Genomic DNA, 20,755 nt, shown 5'->3' on the forward strand with positions numbered 1-20,755 from the left:
GTTTCCACTAGATCTGTACTAGTGGGGCAAGAACAAACTTTGGTTGCCAGAGAGGTTAGTCTTTCAGGCAACCAAAACAGAATTAGCCTTGGAGTCAGAGAGCCCCATACCTAGACAGCAGCAAAAATGGGTGGCTGCAGTAACTAATGATTGTCTTATAGGTAGATGTAGAAAATAAAGAATATGTTCTTGATGGAAATATGCAAGAATATGCAGATATTGCTAACTGATGCAAAGCATGGGGATCATATGATAACTGTACTTAAAGAGCTACACCAGTTTCCAGTTGCTTATCAGGCACAATTTAATGGAAATAATATCTAGAGATACAAGCCATTAGACATGAAAGCAAAAAAGTACAGGACGCATGTAGTCTTCTCTTCCATATTGCCAACCATAGCTCGAAGCCCAGTGAGGAAACAGAGGATTTTTGAAGTAAGTTACTGTCTCAAAGAATGGTGCCATTGATGGAACTTAGGATTTTTAGACTATGGTTTACATTTAGAAAGGGCTTCTGCCAAGAAATGGGCTGCATTTTTCAAGGACTGGGAAGAATATGTTTGGAAACCACTGGCTAGGCTCATCTGAAGGGCTTTAAACTAAAAATGGAAGGGGAGGGTTCCAATCTTTAGGACAAACCCAAGCATAAACTTCAAGACAACAAATCAGCCAATAAGGGAGTAGTGATAAGGAAGCAGTGTAAGCAAACACAGGATCAGCCTTAAAGAGCTCAGAAACTCTAGAAATGAGATTGCTAAAGCCCAAACTCAATACTACAGAAAAAGAAAAAAAAGAGATTCCAGATGAAGCCAGTATGGTTGCATAAAGTGTGCTCTGACAAACTGAAAGACAAAAAGAACAAATATAAAAAATGAAGAGGGGCACCTAACTAAAACAGAATACTATAAATTGCTTGAATCTATAAGGAGAGACTCAAGAAAGCTAAGGCTCAGAATGAAGCAAGACTTGAAACAAATACAAAAAATAACAAAAAAAAAATCATTATGTAAGGAATAAGAGGAAAGTTGAGGAATTGATAAGCTGACTAATGTGAAAAAATGACCTGTGATGGGCATCAGGGAGAAAGCAGAACTGCTTAATTCCTGCTTTTCATCTTTCTTCATGCAAAAGGAAAATATAGTCCTTAACAGAAGCAGCCTCATGAGACAGAACAGAAACAGGTCAAAAAAGGCAAAAAAAAGTAAGAGAACCCTATTCCACCTTAGATGAGTTTCAAATCACGAGGATCAGATAGTTTACATCCTGGAGCTCTGAAGCAGCTGGCAGATCTGATCTCATGACCACTGAACAAAATCTTGCAGAGCGCCTGGAACACAGGGAAACTGCCAAAGAATTGGAAAAGAACTGATGTTCCAATTTTCAAAAAAGGGAAAAGACTACATACCACAACTTAACCTCAATACCTGGGAAAATGTTAGAAAAAATAATCAGGCAGCAGATTTGTAACAATCTATAAATGATAGGTCTGGAGGCTAAACCGTATGATGAACAATAAAGGAAAATAGGTTGTTGTTGTTAGTTGCGAAGTCATGTCCGACCCATCAGAACCCCATGGACAATGTTCTTCCAGGCCTTCCTGTCCTCTACCATCTTCTGGAGTCCATTTAAGCTCACACCTACTGCTTCAGTGACTCCATCCAGCCACCTCATTCTCTGTCGTCCCCTTCTTCTATTGCCCTCGATCTTCCCCAGCATTAGGCTCTTCTCCAGTGAGTCCTTCCTTCTCATTAGGTGGCCAAAGTATTTGAATTTCAACTTCAGGATCTGGCCTTCTAAAGAGCAGTCAGGGTTGATCTCCTCTAAGACTGGTTTGAACATCTTGCAGTCCAAGGACTCGCAGGAGTCTTCTCCAGCATCATAGTTCAAATGCCTCAATTCTTTGGGGCTCAGCCTTTCTTATGGTCCAACTTTCACAGCCATACATTGCAACTGGGAAGACCATAGCCTTGACTATACACACTTTCGTTGTGTCTCTGCTTTTCAGTGTGCTGTCTAGATTTGCCATGGCTTTCCTCTCGAGGAGCAAGCTTCTTTTAATTTCTTGTCTGCAGTCCCCGTTTGCAGTGATCTTGGAGCCCAGGAAAATGAAATCTGTCACTACCTCCACTTCTTCCCCATTGAGAAAGCCAGATGCCATGATCTTGGTTTTCTTAATGTTGAGTTTCAAGCCCACTTTTGCACTCTCCTTCTTTACCTGCATCAAGAAGCTCTTTAGTTCCTCTTCACTTTCTGCTATTAGAGTGCTATCATCTGCATATCTTAGGTTGTTGATATTTCTCCCGGCAATCTTAATTCCAACTTTTGATTCATCTAGACCTGCCTTCCTCATGATGTGCTCTGCATATAAGTTAAATCAGCAGGGCGACAGTATACAGCCTTGCCGGACTCCTTTCCCAATGTTGAACCAATCAGTGGTTCCATGTCCAGTTGTCACTGTTGCTTCTTGACCCACATAGGTTTTTTCAAGAGACAAATAAGATGGTCTAGTACTCCCATCTCTTTAACAAATTGCCACAATTTGTTGTGATCCACACAGTCAAATGCTTTTGCATAGTCAATCCTGTGGCCACTGTTGAGTTTTCCAAATTTGCTGGCAAATTGAGTGTAGCACTTTTACTGCATCGTCTTTTAAGATTTTGAATAGCTCAGCTGGAATACTGTCACCTCCACTAGCTTTGTTGTTGCTCAGCTTTTCTAAGGCCCACTTCACTTCACATTCTAGGATGTCTGGCTCGAAGTCAGTGACCACCTCATTGTGATTATCAGGGACATTAAGCTCATTCTTGTATGTAATTTTGTGTAATTTTGCCATCTCTTCTTAATCTCTTCTGCCTCTGTTAGGTCCCCGCCATTTTGGTCCTTTATCATGCCCATTTTTGCATTAAACGTTCCCTTCATCTCTCCAATTTTCTTGAAAAGACCTCTGGTCCTCCCTATTCTATTGTTTTCTTCTATTTCTTTTCACTGTTCATTTAAGAAGGCATTCTTATCTCTTCTAGCTATTCTCTGGAATTGTGCATTCAATTGGGTGTATCTTTCTTTTTCTCCCTTGCCTTTAGCTTCCCTCCTGTCCGCAGCTATTTGCAAAGCTTCCTCAGACAGCCATTTTGCTTTCTTGCATTTCTTTTTTTTGGGATGGTTTTAGTTGCTACCTCTTGTACAATGTTGCAAACTTTCGTCCATTGTTCTTCAGGCACTCTGTCTATCAGATCTAATTTCTTAAATCTATTTGTCACCTCTACTGTATATTCATCAGGGATATAATTTAGTTCATACCTGAGTGGCCTAGTGCTTTTCCCTACTTTCTTCAGTTTAAGCCTAAATTTTACAATGAGAAGCTCATGGTCTAAGCCAAGTCAGCTCCTGGTCTTGTTTTTACTGACTGTATAGAGCTTCTCCATCTTTGGATGCAGAGCACATAGTCAATCTGATTTCTGTGTTGACTGTCTCGTGATGTCCATGTGAAGAGCCATCTCTTGGGTTGTTGGAAAAGAGTGTTTGCTATGACCATTGTATTCTCTTGACAAACTTTTATCAGTCTGTGCCTTGCTTCATTTTGTTCTCCAAGGCCAAACTTACTTGTTGTTCCGGTTATCTTTTGGCTTCCTAGTTTAGCATTCCAATCCCCCCATGATGATGACATCATTTTTTGGTGTTATTCTGTAAGGTGCTGTAGGGCTTCATAGAACCGGTCAATTTCATTCTCTTCAGCACTGGTGGTTGGGGCATAGACTTGGACTACTGTGATATTGAATAGTTTGCCTTGGATTCGAACAGAGATCATTCTGTCATTTTGGGGATTGTATCCCAGTATTGATTTTCCTACTCTTTTATTGACTATGAAGGCTACTCCATTTCATCTGCTGGTTCTTGCCCGCAGTAGTATACCTGATGGTCATCTGAATTAAATTCACCCATTCCTGTCCATTTTAGTTGACTGATTCCTAAGATGTCGATGTTCAGTCTTGTTATCTCTTGTTTGACTACGTCCAGCTTGCCTTGATTCATGGATCTTACATTCCAGTTTCCTATGGAGAATAAATCTTTACAGCATCGGACTTTCTTTTCACCACCAGATGCATCCACAGCTGAGCGTCCTTTCGGCTTTGGCCCAGTCGCTTCATTCTTTCTGGCGCTACTAGTACTAGCCCTCTGCTCTTCCCCAGTAGCATATTGGACGCCTTCCAACCTGAGGGGCTCATCTTCCAGCATCATATCTTTTTGTCTTTTGATACTGTCCATAGGGTTTTCATGGCAAAGATACTGGAGTGGGTTGCCATTTCCTTCTCCAGTGGATCACGTTTTGTCAGAACTCTCTGCTATGACCTGTCCGTTTTGGGTGCACGGCATAGCTCATAGCTTCTTTGAATTACACAAGCCCCTTTGCCACTACAAGGCAGTAAACCATGAAGGGAGGAAAATAGTATGTCTAGCCTAATAAAGGGAAGTATTAGGGATGACATGATAGTTGCCTTCCAATACTTGAGGGGCAGACACAGAGAAAAGATGGTTAATTTATTCTCCAAAGCACTTGAGGGCAGGACAAGAAGCAATGGGGGGAGGCTCGTCAAAGAGAAATGAAACCTGGAACTAAGGAGAAATTTCTTGATAGCTTGGTTCCTGGAGTTGTGTGTGCTCCATTGCTGAAGATTTTCAAGAAAAGATTGGACACCCATTTGGGATGGAATAAGGGCTGCTGCCTTGGGTTCCATCATTCCATTCCACTGGATTTTCCTGCAATCTTCTATTACTATCTGATTTTTTTCAGGTAATTTCTTTTTGTCTCTAGTCCCAGGTAACACTTAGAGGAAATAGTCTGAATCTTCTTTCAGTAGAATGTTCTAAAGTACAAAGCTTTGCTTATCCGTATTTATTTGTAATTAAATCTCATCTCTATTATAATTATAAAAAAACTGTTCTCATTCATCACTGCTTATGTCAGATTTCCATTCTCAGGAACTCTCCTACTCACATACTTCAGTCTGGGTTTATATCTTCTTTTAAGGTCTGAATTTTCTTAGCTATTTTGAGTGCTGGGCAAAGTAGAAATGTGGCGATAAATTTGATAGATAAATTTGATAGATAATGCAGTCTAACGTACTAAATATTTTGAACTTAATTAAAGTTTGGATACTCTGGGCCAGTGTTTCCCAACCTCAACACTTGAAGATCTGTAGTTAGTTGTCCTTTGTCAAAAATTCAGAAACCAAAATGAATCCAAATCCATTTTTCCTTCTAGTTGCATGGCAGAGAGAGAAGAGAGTAACCACAAATTTTCATTCAGGCTTATGTGGGCATAGGCCTGTAATGTTAAATTTAGCAATATGTGGGAACAGATTGTAAACCCATAAAAACCCATGTTTTCAACATGAGTAGAATGGCACTGCTGTACTATTAAAATTATTGAAGGACATCAGTAATAGAGGGGAAAAAGAAATAATAAAAACAAATCAGGCTTCATGTAGTTTCAAGGCAATTTCTGTATGAGCTGAATCTGCATCACAAGAGTTGCATAGTGTGCATTTTAAAATGGTAACATAGCTATTTACCTGTCATAAAATATTTACATTCATGTTAATATTATAAAAAGTCAGTACTGTAAAGTTAACTAATATTTTAACTAGCAAAATAATAGAATCAAATATGGAATATGATTAAATTGTTATAATACAATAATGGACTTTTGTGTTTGTGATTAGGGGGCAATTATTCTTCAGCCTTTCAAGGACTAACTCCTCTAGCTAATCAAGTTCAAGATTTGGTAAGTAGCTATTGCTCAATTAGAAAGTAGTAAAATAACTGTACAGTTGATATATTGAAGGAACTACAGGTAATCCTTGAGGTATGATAGATCATTTAACGAATGTTTGAATTTGTGACAGAAACTCCCAAAAACTATATATGACCCCCTCCCATTTCAAAGTTATGATGGCTGCCGTGGGTTTGTGTGGTCCTTATGACCCATCACCCATCACCTGCCATCCCACCCTGCTGGAACCTTGCAGTGATTGGGCCTTTTCCCCACCTGCCCATCTCCTACTGCACTCTTACCTTTTGAAGTTCTTCAGATGTCATGTTGTAGGAGGGCAGGCCATGAGTCCCCCAGGCCATGCAATAGCGATCCAATTGCAACCTTCAACTCAGAATCAGGGAAATCTATTAAACCTTTAAACCATCTTTAAAGTTTTGAGGTCTAATATGATATTTCATGAATATGTCTTCTTTCTAAATTGATAAATACAGTTTATAGCCCATGGAATCTTCCTGTCTCTCAAGAAAGCAGATGTCAATTTTAAAAATACCATTACTACTTGCAAAAGAGCAATTCACTGATTAAAAAGGTAAACATCTTTTACCCGTGTTCAAACAAGACTTCAAAATGGTATTAAAGTAGTGGTGCTTATTAGTGCTGCCTGTAAAATGTAAAATATTTTGTTTCCCCATTTAAGTAGTATATAAATTGTTTGTATTCCAAAAGAACAAAATATAAAATAACTCAAGTTCCGTGGTCTTTTAGAACAGTTAAAAGTTTCAGGTTTTGCAGAAAACTGCCTCCTGAAAACAGAACCTTTGCATCTGTTTTTATGACTGTAGTGTATGGGAGATGTCCTTGATAGAAATCGGCAAGAACCCTTACATAAGAGAAAAAGCTTAATTCTTTTAAGTTCTGGGTAGCAAGATAGTATAGATAATTGCTTAGTGGCCATTTGAAGTTACAACAGACCCCTTCCACAAAGGTTGTTTTCAAAACAATTCAAACAGGTCCTTGATTCACTGGGATATAAGGAGAAGAAAAGCACATTGGGCTGACAATGTCATTAAAGTCTATCTAAATAAGGTGTAGGTTTAGTTTTCCAATTATTTGCTTTTCTGATCTGATCTGATCTGATCTACATAGCTGGGCTAACAGTGACAGGGCCACAAGAACAGTTAAAATTGACAGATGCCATGCTTCGTATCTGACCTGCCATTTTTTTTCACAACTATTTTTAAAGTTATCATGCTTAACTCAGTCTTGGAAATGGTTTTACTTAAGTAGATTGGACATTTCATTGCAAAATAATAAGCTACTGGTCCCTACCATACCAGGTTCATGCTAAGCTCTTATGCTAAGAACATCTATGAAGCACCATTTGTTAAGCCTGCTAGAGATGAACTTGGGATACTTTTCAAGCAAAAATGTTTTCTGGTATTAAGCTGTAGTGTATATATGACATTTCTAGTTGTCTTTTAACTAACCAAACTTACAATTGCAAAAGGAAATGAAGGGAATAATAGATAATTCAAATAATAATCTGAAATATATTTCATATAGTTGATTATTGAAATTGCATACTCAGAATACTTCTGTTTGAATTATAGGATTCATTTGTTATTTGTGGAAAGGGCTGTTCTCCTACAAGAAAAGATGGAACTTCCCCAGTTATATGGCAAAATCCAAGAAGCCACTGATCTAACTTTAATCTTTCGGATTAATTTATTATGCAACGAACTTGTAACTTTCAATTTTACAACTGTGTTAAGGAAAAATAAGGCATTCATGTATTAATTTCTTTTGAGACCTGTGAAACCTGTAATTTGAAGTCGAATGGTAGTTAAAATATATGTAAGCTGAACTACCAAATCTCAGAGTAATTACTTTTACTGCATTTGATAAAAGTACATTTATGTCTCTCTGAAATGACTTTTTGGGGATGGGGAGGTCTGGGATGGTACAGTCTGTCTAGAATTCAGATATTTTAAAAAATAAATCTTTGGACCTAACCAACCACTTAAAATTCACAGGGAACCAATTAATAGAATTGAGTGATCCTCATATTAAGTCAAAATATAGTTCATTCTTTATAGAATGTCATGCTGTTTGCTCTCCTCCACACTTAAGCAAATGTTGACTTATAAGGAAAGTGAAGGTCCTCCTTATCTTGCTAGATGCAGATTTTTTTATACTGTTCTAACTAGGAAATTATGCTGATATAGATGGCTATTGAGTTCCTTTTAACTTTCAAGAACTAGGTACAAAGCAAATATATAGACAATTCTTTGGATCTAGGTACAGTTGTCATCCTCCCAAATACAAAATCTGCTCATGATTCTAATGTAAAGTGGACAGTTGATTGAAACAAAATCCATAATTAGCATACTGTCTGCATTATGTTGGTCTATACAAAACAAAGGAGTAGTTGTTCCTTTAGCAGTAGTTGTTCCTACATAAGAAAACTGGGTAGACTTCAGTGCTTACATGAAAAGGTGGTTATTGTTGAAGTTATCTAGTAAAATTATAACCTAAACAATAAGAGACGACTATGTAAAACTTCTGATAATTGACCACTAAATAAAACAAAAAATAAGAATGCATGCTGAGGTATCAGATAAAGAAGTTAGAATATATAATGGTTGTGTAGGATATATGGGTGGGGTAGGAAACACAAATTATAAATGCTAAATTCTAGATATCTTTTCAGTCCTACAGAAACCAAAACATGTCTTACTATTCTTAAGTTCCAGTTGAAATATTCAGAAAAATTAAAATCTGCCATTGCTTCCAAACTTCTTCTCTTCCCTGGTACTAAATATATATTTACAAATCTGCCTGATGGATGAAACCTGGGATTTTGAATTTCCTTTAGAACTATTATTTCCCCTAACAGGAATGAAATAATTAAAATACCAGTGTCCATCTAAATACTCTGACCTGAAAGTATTCCCACACAAGGGTGTGGGATGCTAGGTGAGGAAGTATTTCGATGCTTAAAAAGGAGTGACACTATTCATATCCATCCCTCTTCCTTCTCTAAAGATCAGTATGGCAGGTTTCACCCGTGTTTGGTGGCAGTTCAGTTCTTTGTCCTTTTCTGCTGAAGCTGATCCCCCAAAGGCCCACAACAGCCTCTCCTAAGCCTTGCTCTACTACATTTTAAGAATGTTCAGCTTTACCAACACTTACAACAACAGAGGAAATACCAATTCAATTTTTAAAGGATTTTATTAAATTTAATAAATAAATTCCATGATAACATTGTAAAAAGTGAACATTTGTTAAAATAAAAGGCACTTAAAATATGAATGTGGCTAGTACAGAACAGTAACAGAATACCCAGCAGCAAATATACAAGCCACAGTATCTCCTGATTCAGAATCATGCAATGTTAGCTATATGATAAATTACAACCAAGATTGCAAAAATAAGCTGGTTTAACAATTATCTTACACAGAAAGAAATCAAATACATTAAAGATAAAAGTTGCCAAAGCACCAGGCTTTAAACTAAGCAAGAAATTTAAAAAGAAACCTAAGGAATTAAGGCGCTAAGAAAAACTTTCCACTATTCTGTGCCCTGTATATGCTGGACTTTCAACTTCAAATATGATCAATTTTTTAAAAGTCCAGCACCACGGGGTGGCACCAGATAAGGGGAGCTGATTTAAAAGGAAATCTGAATTTAAAAAGAGGAATTATTATTATCATATCTGTTTTAATAATATTTAAGCTCTTATTTTGGATCTACTTTTTATTCTTATACACAGTGGCAATTTAATATGTATCTTACAAATGAAAATTGAAATTAAAGTTACATCATGGTTTCTACATTACTGAATACAGAAAGCTGGAAATTAAGTCTCACATTATTCATAAACTAATTTTTTATAGTTTATTAGTTAAGTATTAGGTTTGCACTACTTGTGCAAGCCAAACCTTGATACGTCTATAAGGCTAAAACCTGCTCTAATTTTAATACTTAATGTATAGGCAAATTGTTTATTAAGTATTTCACTCCATACAAAAGACAGGGTAGATAAAAAAAGCACCTTGAGTAAGCTATAATCATACTGAATAGGATATGCAATCTCAAGTATTCTGTGAGTTTTCTGGCACTTTTATTTGCAAAGACAAAGAAAAAAAACCTTCAAAAATAAAATACTGTACATTTAAAAAAATTGCATAGGAAACAACTGTATGTAAGTAAGGAATTAGTAAATCCATTGCAATATTGCCAAAAGCTAGGTAATGAATACAAAACGATTATATCACACCCAGTGTTGTGAAATTATAAAGCAATTTTCATTTCCCCTCATACTTAGGATTCACTACAGTTGTCACGGCACTCTTGTATATAGGATTTTCACCCTACAAGAAAGAAAAAAAAAGGATTAATAGAATAAAAAAACAGTCAACTTATTGAAAAAGTATTTTCACATACTGCCAAGCCAGTCTAGATATTCATGTGCATACAGGATTCCACAGTTCCTGCATTGGATCAACAAGATTGAAACAAGCAAGCCTTTTGTTTTTTGGAAGCGAGGGGGAGGGAAATATTACAGATTATCTATCTAGCATTTTTAATTTTTACTACACATTTAGTACCATAAATTATTCTTTAAATAATCAAGGGGCTAAAGGAAAGGCACTACGAATAATCTATTCATAGGAATTTCACAACACTTTAATGCATGATGATATGGGTGGCCATTAAATAAATATTAAAAAAAAATTTTGAAAAGAAAAAAAATGTTTTTCTTTACATGCCTCTATTGATTCCATATTCCCTCCAGTATATACATACTTTAATTAAAGGAAACTTTGGATGTATTTTTGACAGTACAAAATTAACACTGACATTGCTATATCAGAAAAAATCACAGCCAAGTGCTCCTTTATTACTCAAGTCTTTCATGATCTAAGTAAGATCAGCCATAAAATTAGTTTCAATGTGAACACAGCAAATCCATCCTTCAATATTGAGGAATAAAGCTCACAAACAGCAAACAGAAGAGAGGACTTGCGACTCACACACAAAACCTGTATAATCAGGTTGTTTAAGCATGGATGAATTTGTTCCAAATTACATAAATGTTGACACATCAAACTGATTTTCAACAAATTCCCTATACTGAAATTCATTATATTATCAGACTTTAAAAACCAACATTGTACTGCATCCAAGAATTATAGACTTTAGTCCAGGATACTATTTTTGAACCTCTGCTAACTATTCTTTTTAAAGCTTGGGGCAAATGTTTTGTCTCTTTTCAGGATTATCATTGGCAATCATATAATCATATTCATAGCATCAGAGTATTCAGAAATAAAAAACAACTGAATTATCAAATAAGAGATGGAATGGAAATAGAATAAAAGAAATGAGAAAAAGTAAGAAAAGGACATATATGTGAAGAATGCAGCATATTTACGTATAATACTCTGGTTGTGCCACAAATTAAGGTTGAACTATATAAACTATCAACAAAGTTCAGTCTAATTATTTTCTACCTTATCACGCTATTTTCAAGTTCAGCTCGAATAGAAATCAACATTTAAAAAGAATTATTTTATATGTTGCCAAGACTGTATCTCAGGGGTGTCAAACTCAATTTCATTGAGGGCCGCATCAGCATTGCGGTTGCCCTCAGGGGGCCGGGTGGGCATGGCCAGGGTGGGCGTGGCCTGCTGGGTGGGCGTGGCTAGATTGCATATGGCCTACTGGGTGGGCGTGGCCAGCTCTACATCGTTTGCATCAAGGGTGCCTATGGGGGCCTGGGCAGGAGTGGGACAGATCTGAGGGTCTCTGGCAGAAGGAGGGTCTCTGGGCCAGGGCCAAGGCAGTGGGGCCCGTTCCCTCACTGTTTCCAGGATGGCTTCGCGGGCCACATGAAACTACTTCGCGGGCCGGATCCGGCCCCCGGGCCTTGTGTTTGACATGTCTGCTGTATCTCTTTGTGCTGTACTCCATTTCCTGCCATTGATGCTTTTTTCTCTCAAGAATATATTTAGTTAGTGGCCATTGTCACAAGAGTCATCTGGGGATAGTGTTCTCGATCACTATTCTCAAGTAAACTAACTAGCCAGATAAAAAGAGTGATCTCAGTGACAATGCACTAAATAAATTTGTTCCATTAACAACTAGAAGTACTTTAAATTAAGCTACATCATGCCTTGTTTATTTTACCAGATTTGAAGAGCATTACATCTCATATTTGCCAAGCCCTAAGGCTGGAAAAGGGACAAAGCATAAACACGTGATTAATATAATTTTGCATAGAGGCCCTTATCACGAAGAGAAAGTGCTCTGGTTTGCATTTCCCACTTTTTTTGGTGGAGGTCCTTGTTTTACTCATCAGTGTTTCAGATTTTACTAAAGGGAGCAAAATGGGTTCTTAAATGCTTGTCCATTTCCTCTTTATTTATTGGCTGCCCTTGCCAAAATGCTTCAGAAATGATGTTCTATTACCTTCTTCCTATAGCCGACAAAAAGTGTAATATGTTCAAAATCCAAAGACTACATGCCTAAGACTAGAATTTAGTTTCCCATGTTCTAACCCGGTTTATTATTACACTAAACTGGCTCTCTAAATTCTGTTACTTAATTCAAAGAAAGATGCAGCAATTAAAGGTGTTAGGAATCAAGCAATAATTAGTTAAAGCTGCATTCAGTAAGCCTGAAGAAAAGCTCATGCAAAGAGAAAGAAATAGAAAAGAAAATACGAACGGAAACTTAGAGACCAGCTTTACGTCCATAGTTTGGATTCTTGAAATTATTAATAGGACTCTTGTATATTGGATTTTCTTGCTGAAGGTAGAAAAATCATCAATGTGGAATACAAAAGAGACAACAGTCTGAAGAAAAAAGGTCGTGCTCTAACATAAATGTTAGTTCTAAGATTTAGGGTTGTATTCAATCATATTCAAATGAATACAATCCTAGTAATATCCTAAAAGAGAACAAAATATTGAGGTGTACAACTGGAAAATCTTGGTGTTAATATTTAAAAGACTGAAAGCTTTTAAAAGAATTATGATAATATGTCTTTTCCAGCTTGGAATGATCTGGAGATGTACAGAAAGCAAGTCTGACTAACATACATATTTTTCTAAATTGATGCCTGAAATTTATGAAACATGCAAACTATTTTCAGATATGTATACCTGCTTAAGGTTATTAAAATAGTAACTCACCGTATCCCATTTTGCATTCATTTTTTCTTTCTCAAATTTTGCAAATTCTCTTCTATCATGAATGATCATAAGTAACTTCCAAATCAGCAATAAAGCTAGACCAATAAGAACAATTCCAGCAACCACACCAGCAACAATAGGAATGATGTCAGGACCACTTGGGCATTCTAGCAAACAAAATTAATGAAGCATAATTTTAATACACTTGCAATATGAAACAGCCATCTAAAAATATGAATAATTAATATTGTTCTTAGATAATGACTGTACAATCAGCCAGATGTTTAAGACTGGATTTAGCATTTTTATCTACCTGTTCTTCCCAAGAACCTGGAATAGATACTATTACCGTATATACTTGAGTATAAGCCGAATTTTTCAGCCCACTTTTCGGGCTGAAAAACTCCACTTCGGCTTATACTCCAGTGAACAAAAAAAAAAGAACTGTCCCTTAGTTCGGAACAGGCTGCTGAGAGAAGGGAGCGGCAGAGCCTTGCAGAGCTGGCGGCAGTCCAGCGTTGTTTCTCCCCCTCGTGCATGCGTGTGTGTGTCAGACCCACGGGAATGGCTGGTAGGGAAGCGGCATTCCGGCATTCCCCCCCCTTCCTGTGTGTCGAGCCCACGGGGCTTGACACACAGAGAAACGCAAATGCCGGACTGCCGCCACCTTTACTAGCCATTCCTGCAGGTCTGACACACACACACACACACACACACACACACACACACACACGCCGCCGGGCTCGGCTCCTTGGCAGGAGGGGCAGCCCCTGCCGCGCCCCCCTCCCCTCCCGGCCCGCAGCGCCGCGCCGCCGCCGCTTCCTCCGGGCAAGTCGGGGGGGGGGCTTGCGGGGCGAAGGCACCGGCCGGGGGCAGGCAGGGCGGGAGGGCGGCCGCGCAGCTCAGCGCCGCCCCGAAGCCACAGCCAGCCGCCGCCGCCCACGTCCCGGCGGAGAGAGCCTGCCCTGCGGAGCGCGCTCGCTCGCCCACTGCCTCGCCTGCTTGCCCGCTGCCTCGCCCGCTCGGTTGCTCACCCGCTGCCTCGCCCGCTCACCCGCCCGCTGCCTCGCTCGCCGCCTCGCCCGCTCGCTCGCCGCCTCGCCCGCTCGCTCGCCCCCTCGCTCGCCCTCCCGCTGCCTCGCCCGCTCGCCCGCCCGCTGCCTCGCCCGCTCGCCCGCCCGCTGCCTTGCCCGCTCGTTCGCTCGCCCGCTGCCTCACCCGCTTGCCCGCTGCCTCGCCTGCTCGCTCGCTCGCCCGCTCATTCGCCCGCTGCCTCGCCCGCTCGCTCTCCCGCCCGCTGCCTCGCCTGCTCGCTCTCCCGCCCGCTGCCTCGCTCGCCCGCCGCCTCGCCCGCTCGCTCGCCCGCCCGCCGCCTCGCCCGCTCGCCCGCCCGCCGCCTCGCTCGCCTGCCGCCTCGCCCGCTCGCCCGCCCGCCGCCTCGCCCGCTCGTTCGCTCGCCCGCTGCCTCGCCCGCTCGCTCTCCCGCCCGCTGCCTCGCTCGCCCGCCGCCTCGCCCGCTCGCTCGTCCGCCCGCCGCCTCGCCCGCTCGTCCGCCCGCCGCCTCGCCCGCTCACCCGCCCGCCGCCTCGCCCGCTCGCCCGCCGCCTCGCCCGCTCGTTCGCTCGCCCGCTGCCTCGCCCGCTCGCTCTCCCGCCCGCTGCCTCGCTCGCCCGCCGCCTCGCCCGCTCGCTCGCCCGCCCGCTGCCTCGCCCGCTCGTTTGCTCGCCCGCTGCCTCGCCCGCTTGCCCGCTGCCTCGCCTGCTCGCTCGTTCGCCCGCTCGTTCGCCCGCTGCCTCGCCCGCTCGCTCTCCCGCCCGCTGCCTCGTCCGCTGCCTCGCCCGCTCGCCCGCCCGCTGCCTTGCCCGCTCGTTCGCTCGCCCGCTGCCTCGCCCGCTTGCCCGCTGCCTCGCCTGCTCGCTCGCTCGCCCGCTCGTTCGCCCGCTGCCTCGCCCGCTCGCCCTCCCTCCCTCCCTTCCTCCACACACACACACATTCTTCGGTAAAGAGATTCACTCGATCGATGGTTTCAAGGTTGGGGTAGAGAAATCCCGGTTTGTTTCAAGAAACCGGGGTGGTTTATGAGCCTATAGATTTTAGACTTTGCATCTTGTTTTGCTTCCTCGGTTCCCATGAAGCCCGAAACTCTTTTTTTTCCCCTCTGGTTTCTGCCCAACTGTCAACTCGTGGTAAAACAAACAAACAAACAAACAAACAGAAAGCCCTTGCCTCTGGTTCCTAAGGAAAGAAAAAGTTGAGGGAGAAGTGGAGAACATTCCCTTCTTCGTTGAAAGCTGAAAGCAAACGCGCTGCAAAATTCTCTCTCTCTCTCTCTCTCTCTCTCTCCCTCCCTCCCTCCCTCCCTTCCTCCACACACACACATTCTTCGGTAAAGAGATTCACTCGATCCATTGTTTCAAGGTTGGGGTAGAGAAATCCCGGTTTATTTCAAGAAACCGGGGTGGTTTATGAGCCTATAGATTTTAGACTTTGCATCTTGTTTTGCTTCCTCGGTTCCCACGAAGCCCGAAACTCTTTTTTTTCCCCCTCTGGTTTCTGCCCAACTGTCAACTCGTGGTAAAACAAACAAACAAACAGAAAGCCCTTGCCTCTGGTTCCTGAGGAAAGAAAAAGTTGAGGGAGAAGTGGAGAACATTCCCTTCTTCGTTGAAGGCTGAAAGCAAACGCGCTGCAAAATTCTCTCTCTCTCTCTCTCTCCCTCCCTCCCTCCCTCCCTTCCTCCACACACACACACATTCTTCGGTAAAGAGATTCACTCGATCCATGGTTTCAAGGTTGGGGTAGAGAAATCCCGGTTTGTTTCAAGAAACCAGGGTGGTTTATGAGCCTATAGATTTTAGACTTTGCATCTTGTTTTGCTTCCTCGGTTCCCACGAAGCTGAAAGCAAACGCGCTGCAAAATTCTCTCTCTCTCTCTCTCTCTCTCTCTCTCTCTCTCTCTCTCTCTCTCTCTCTCTCTCTCTCTCGTGTGTTATCTCGAACCAGATGGGATGGCAAACTCAAATGCAAATGGGGATCTTGCAGATCTTGCCCTGCCCCCACGGTTACCTTCTGTTCTTGATGAGCTCACGAGTGCTCAAGGACAAAATAGGGCTGGGCAGAGCCGGCAGTTAAAAATAGGATGCAGATAAAAGGAAAGGTAAGGAGGGGTTCAGGTTGAGAGGAGAGGCTGCGTAGCCTTAGTGTAACTCCTGTGTGGGCTGACTGGGTTGCCTCCGATGGGCTCTGACAGTGGAACAGAATGGAATAGAAAATATGGAATGGATTGGAACAGAACGTAGAACAGAACAGAACAGAACAGAATAGAATAGAATAGAATAGAATAGAATAGAAATATAGAAAGTGAATAGAATAGAATAGAAATATAGAAAGTGAATAGAATAGAATAGAAATATAGAAAGTGAATAGAATAGAATAGAATAGAATAGAATAGAATAGAATAGAATAGAAATATAGAAAGTGAATAGAATAGAATAGAATAGAATAGAATAGAATAGAATAGAAATATAGAAAGTGAATAGAATAGAATAGAATAGAATAGAATAGAATAGAATAGAATAGAATAGAATAGAATAGAAATATAGAAAGTGAATAGAATAGAATAGAGAATGGTAATAAGAATAGAATAGAATAGAATAGAATAGAATAGAATAGAATAGAAATATAGAAAGTGAATGGAATAGAATAGAATAGAATAGAAATATAGAAAGTGAATAGAATAGAATAGAATAGAGAATGGTAATAAGAATAGAATAGAATAGAATAGAATAGAATAGAATAGAATAGAATAGAAATATAGAAAGTGAATAGAATAGAATAGAATAGAATAGAATAGAATAGAATAGAAATATAGAAAGTGAATAGAATAGAATAGAAATATAGAAAGTGAATAGAATAGAATAGAATAGAATAGAAATATAGAAAGTGAATGGAATAGAATAGAATAGAAATATAGAAAGTGAATAGAATAGAATAGAATAGAATTGAATAGAATAGAATAGAATAGAATAGAATAGAATAATAGAATAGAGCTGGAAGGGACCTTGGAGGTCTTCTAGTCCAGCCCCTTGCTCAAGCAAGAGGACCTATACCAGTGGTGGTGAACCTATGGCATGCCTGCCAGAGGTGGCACTCAGAGCCCTCTCTGTTGGCACGTGCGCCACCACCGCTGCCAGCAGCAGGTCCTTGTCGGTTGGTGGACTGGAAGAAAAGGGAGGGGGAAGCATTTTACATGCGTGCATGCGTGCACGGGGCCACGAGCAGGCACATGCTGCAAAGGGGGCGGGGCTAGTGCCTGCGTGATACTCACTAGCCCAGCCCCGTTCTCACATGGTGCGGTGCCTTGTATCTGCACCCTGCGGTGCGGCGGTTGGCGTTTTTGTGCCTTGCGGTACGGTGGCCCATTTTTTGCTCCCCCTTTTTTTTCGTGCCAGAGGCGGCACTCAGAGGCGCCTCCCTGTCCCCTCCCCCGAGGGCACCAGAATGCCGATGCTGCCTTGGCACTTTGTGATAAACAAGTGGATTTTGGCTTGCGGTTTGGGCACTCGGTCTCTAAAAGTTTCGCCACCACTGACCGATACCATCTCAGACAAGTGAATGTCCAGTCTCTTCTTAAAAACCTCCAGTGATGGAGCACTCTTGATTTCTGGTGGCAAGCTGTTCCACTGGGCAGCTGAGAGAAAGGGGCGGCAGAAGCTGCATCCCCCGAAAGAAGTCTTCGCCGAGAAAATGGGCGCTGAGACGCCTCATTCTCTCGCTCAGCAGAGACTTCTTTCGCGAGATCCAGCCTCTGCCGTGCTGCACCGAGAGAACAGCAAGCCGCCCCATTCTCTCAGTGGAGCACTCCACCGCCCCATTCTCTCGGCGGCTTTTCCACCCCGTTCTCTCATCTCAGCAGAGACGTCTTTCGGGGGATCCAGCCTCCAGCTGCTGCATTTCCCAGCCTCGGCTTATATTCGAGTCAATAACTTTTTCCAGTTTTTGGGGGTGAATTTGGGGGTCTCGGCTTATACTCGAGTCGGCTTATACTCAAGTATATACGGTAATTAAATTTATATGCTGCCCAAATCCCAGCATACTGTATCTGAGTGGCTTACAACATTTTAAAACAAAAACAGAAAAGCACACAAAACCAGCACAAGGCAAAGGAAAAAAAGGGGGGAATGTTAGAGAATAGAAAGAAAAAAAAAGATAACAATTATCCTCTCTGGAGACCTTGGGCAGCCTTATGAATCTCAGGGACAAGCTCATTTTAGAGGGCATGAACAGGGCAGGGGTGCTTCCAAGGCCACCTTGATGGCATTGTTCAATGAATGGAACCCAAAGTGCAGCAACCCTACCAAAATTAATTAGTCAGGCAAATACAATGAGAGATAGGTGGCCCCTCAAGTATCCAGAATCTATGCCATGTACGTTTTATAGGTAATGACTAACCCTTTGAATCAAAACCTGAAGAAAATTGCAGGTTGTGGAGTCGTGGTATTACATAGGTATAAGATGCATGCCTATTACTGTTGCATTCTGGACCTGCTGAAGCTTCCAAGTGGTTCCCAAGAGCAGCCCTATAGGGTAATCAAGCTGTGACGTGACCAGGGCATGAGTGATTTGCTGAGGAATGTGCAAAGAACAAGGTGGGAGTTTGACCACTGATCAGGTTTACCAATCCTTTGGGCTGTTTCCAATTTAAAAATACCTGCATGGATTTACTGCCCGAGTGAGAACTGGACAATTAGGCATAAAACATTTCTTTAGTATAATCAATGGAGGTTGGGTAAAGGAGCCAATGAAGCAATAGCCACAAACTCACTGATAGTTCCAATAGTCCTTTGGGTTCATTTTGTGAGTATTCAACAACATCCTCTTGGTTTTTTAAAATAAATATCTACTAAGAGCTGTATTTTAAATACACTATTTTCAAAGAGGATGATAATAACACACATACATAAAATTCTGGATGTTATGAAGCACAAGAAATTAAATTAAGAATAGGGATAGGTAAATGAGTTTAGGTTTAAGCATCCCCTAATGTCAAAACTGTCTATGAGCACCAAAGCATACCTGGTGTCTTTACCACATGAACAATGGCCTTGTTATTTGAGTCAACAGAGTATGTAAAGTAAAACCAACAGTCATCAATATCCTTCTCCTTGCAGTGAGTCAAAGCATCGTACTGTCCAGGTTGTGGCAACTTTTCTCTACGATCCACCAGCTCCAAACTAAAGTGTGAACATTCTTTTTCACACCGTTCTTTTTTTTCTCCTTTGTTAAAGGCTTTGCATTGGACACAATCTCTGTTTGCAAAGAAGATGAAGCACAAATCAGTATAATATCATCCATTTTATGAGGAAGGCTTGACAAAATGGCAATTATAAACTTAAATAAAAGCTTAAATCTCAGATTACTTAAACATAGTGGATTTTTCCTTCTGGCCTTGAGTGCATTATCTCTTAAAGAAGATTCTGAATGATGTCACTCTTACTATACAATCCTACACTCAGTAACCATTACTAAAGTAGATGTTTAGCTTGTATTAAAGCCACTCATTAAAGACACTTTTGAAAGGCTCCTCTCTTCGGAGGGAGAAGATGGAAAGAGATGTATGGGGAGTGATCTTCCCCAAATCTGCCAACTTATGTAGTACAAGATCTTTGGGGGGGGGGGAGAAATAAGAATTGTATTTTTGAATTTTCCCTTTACTGAAGAAAACATCTGCTATAGCACCTGATCTCACTTCCCTTTCGGAAAAACAAAGGGCTTTGGATTTAAGACATTCATATAATGTCCCATAATACATTGTACCTGGTGATATATTACTCCAGCAAATATTTTTTCCACTGAGATGGCACACTAATGCTATTTGAAGACAAAAATGCTCACCCCTGTCCTGGCCATAACCAGGATAATAGTTTATTTATTAAATTTTTATGCTGCTTATCTCCCCTACAAAATGACACTAAGAGGCTTACAAATCATAGAAAAATAGCTAAAATATTAAATCAACATTAAAATAATTGTTAAAAACTACACTAAAGCCACATATATAAGAACCAAGAGACAGACTAGATAGGGATGAGATCTTCTTACCCTATTAGCCACCTCCAGTGGCAAGTAGCACCTCAGGGCGCCAGGCCAACCAGCAAAACCAGTTTTGTTTTTTTTAATCAAGTTTTATTGGTTTTTCAATATTTACATATACATGTACTTGTGAAGCAACATGGTGATTGGGTAGTGAAAAGTAACAAATAACAAGTTGTTTGTAAATAGTTCAGGTTGCATCAATAAAGATTCCCTCTCTGATTCCCTTAGTTTTCACATAGTCAAAGTAATCAAGTTAGTACATTTCTAGATATGACCTAATCAATTAAGAAAGTTTTCAATGTAATTAGACTAATAGATATCAAAATCCTGATTTTAAGTTTTACCTAGTTGCAATAAAATACTCTAAAGTAGCCTATTATATACAGAAGAAAGCTTACTTTTTGGGTAACCTACTATTCCCTATTTCAGTAAAGAATAATTCTCTTGTTTACAAAACTTACATTGTTCATTACAAATCATTCTCATGATTTAACAGTAAATTTAAGTTTTCATCTTAAAAAATCCTCAATTGTTTGAAAAGATTTTTGTCTTAACCATTCAACACTTATTAAAATACTATCTTATAAGATTCCAAATTCTATAGTATAATTCAAAGTTTTATTCTAAAAGCTTAATTTTGTTTTCCTTTAAAAATCTAAAACCTAAATATGAAATGTTTATATATATT

At 40.6% G+C, this 20,755-nt stretch overlaps 2 protein-coding genes across 2 annotated transcripts in view; one reads left to right on the forward strand and one right to left on the reverse strand.

The window, feature by feature from the left end:
- Positions 1-7,604, forward strand: part of CCDC7 (coiled-coil domain containing 7) — a 297,769-nt gene extending 290,165 nt beyond the window's left edge. Inside the window, 2 exon segments of the mRNA XM_083379044.1 lie at positions 5,721-5,782; positions 7,384-7,604. Of these exon segments, the coding sequence (XP_083235170.1) occupies positions 5,721-5,782; positions 7,384-7,473 (152 nt within the window). The 3' untranslated portion in view covers positions 7,474-7,604.
- Positions 7,605-11,683: 4,079 nt separating this feature from the next.
- ITGB1 (integrin subunit beta 1) overlaps positions 11,684-20,755 on the reverse strand; it is a 49,790-nt gene continuing 40,718 nt past the window's right edge. The window contains 3 exon segments of the mRNA XM_083378356.1: positions 11,684-12,586; positions 12,973-13,139; positions 19,048-19,280. Coding sequence (XP_083234482.1) covers positions 12,512-12,586; positions 12,973-13,139; positions 19,048-19,280 — 475 coding nt within the window. The 3' untranslated portion in view covers positions 11,684-12,511.

This window comes from Vipera ursinii (assembly GCF_947247035.1).
Source record: "Vipera ursinii genome assembly, chromosome: Z".
NCBI classification, from domain to species: domain Eukaryota; kingdom Metazoa; phylum Chordata; class Lepidosauria; order Squamata; family Viperidae; genus Vipera; species Vipera ursinii.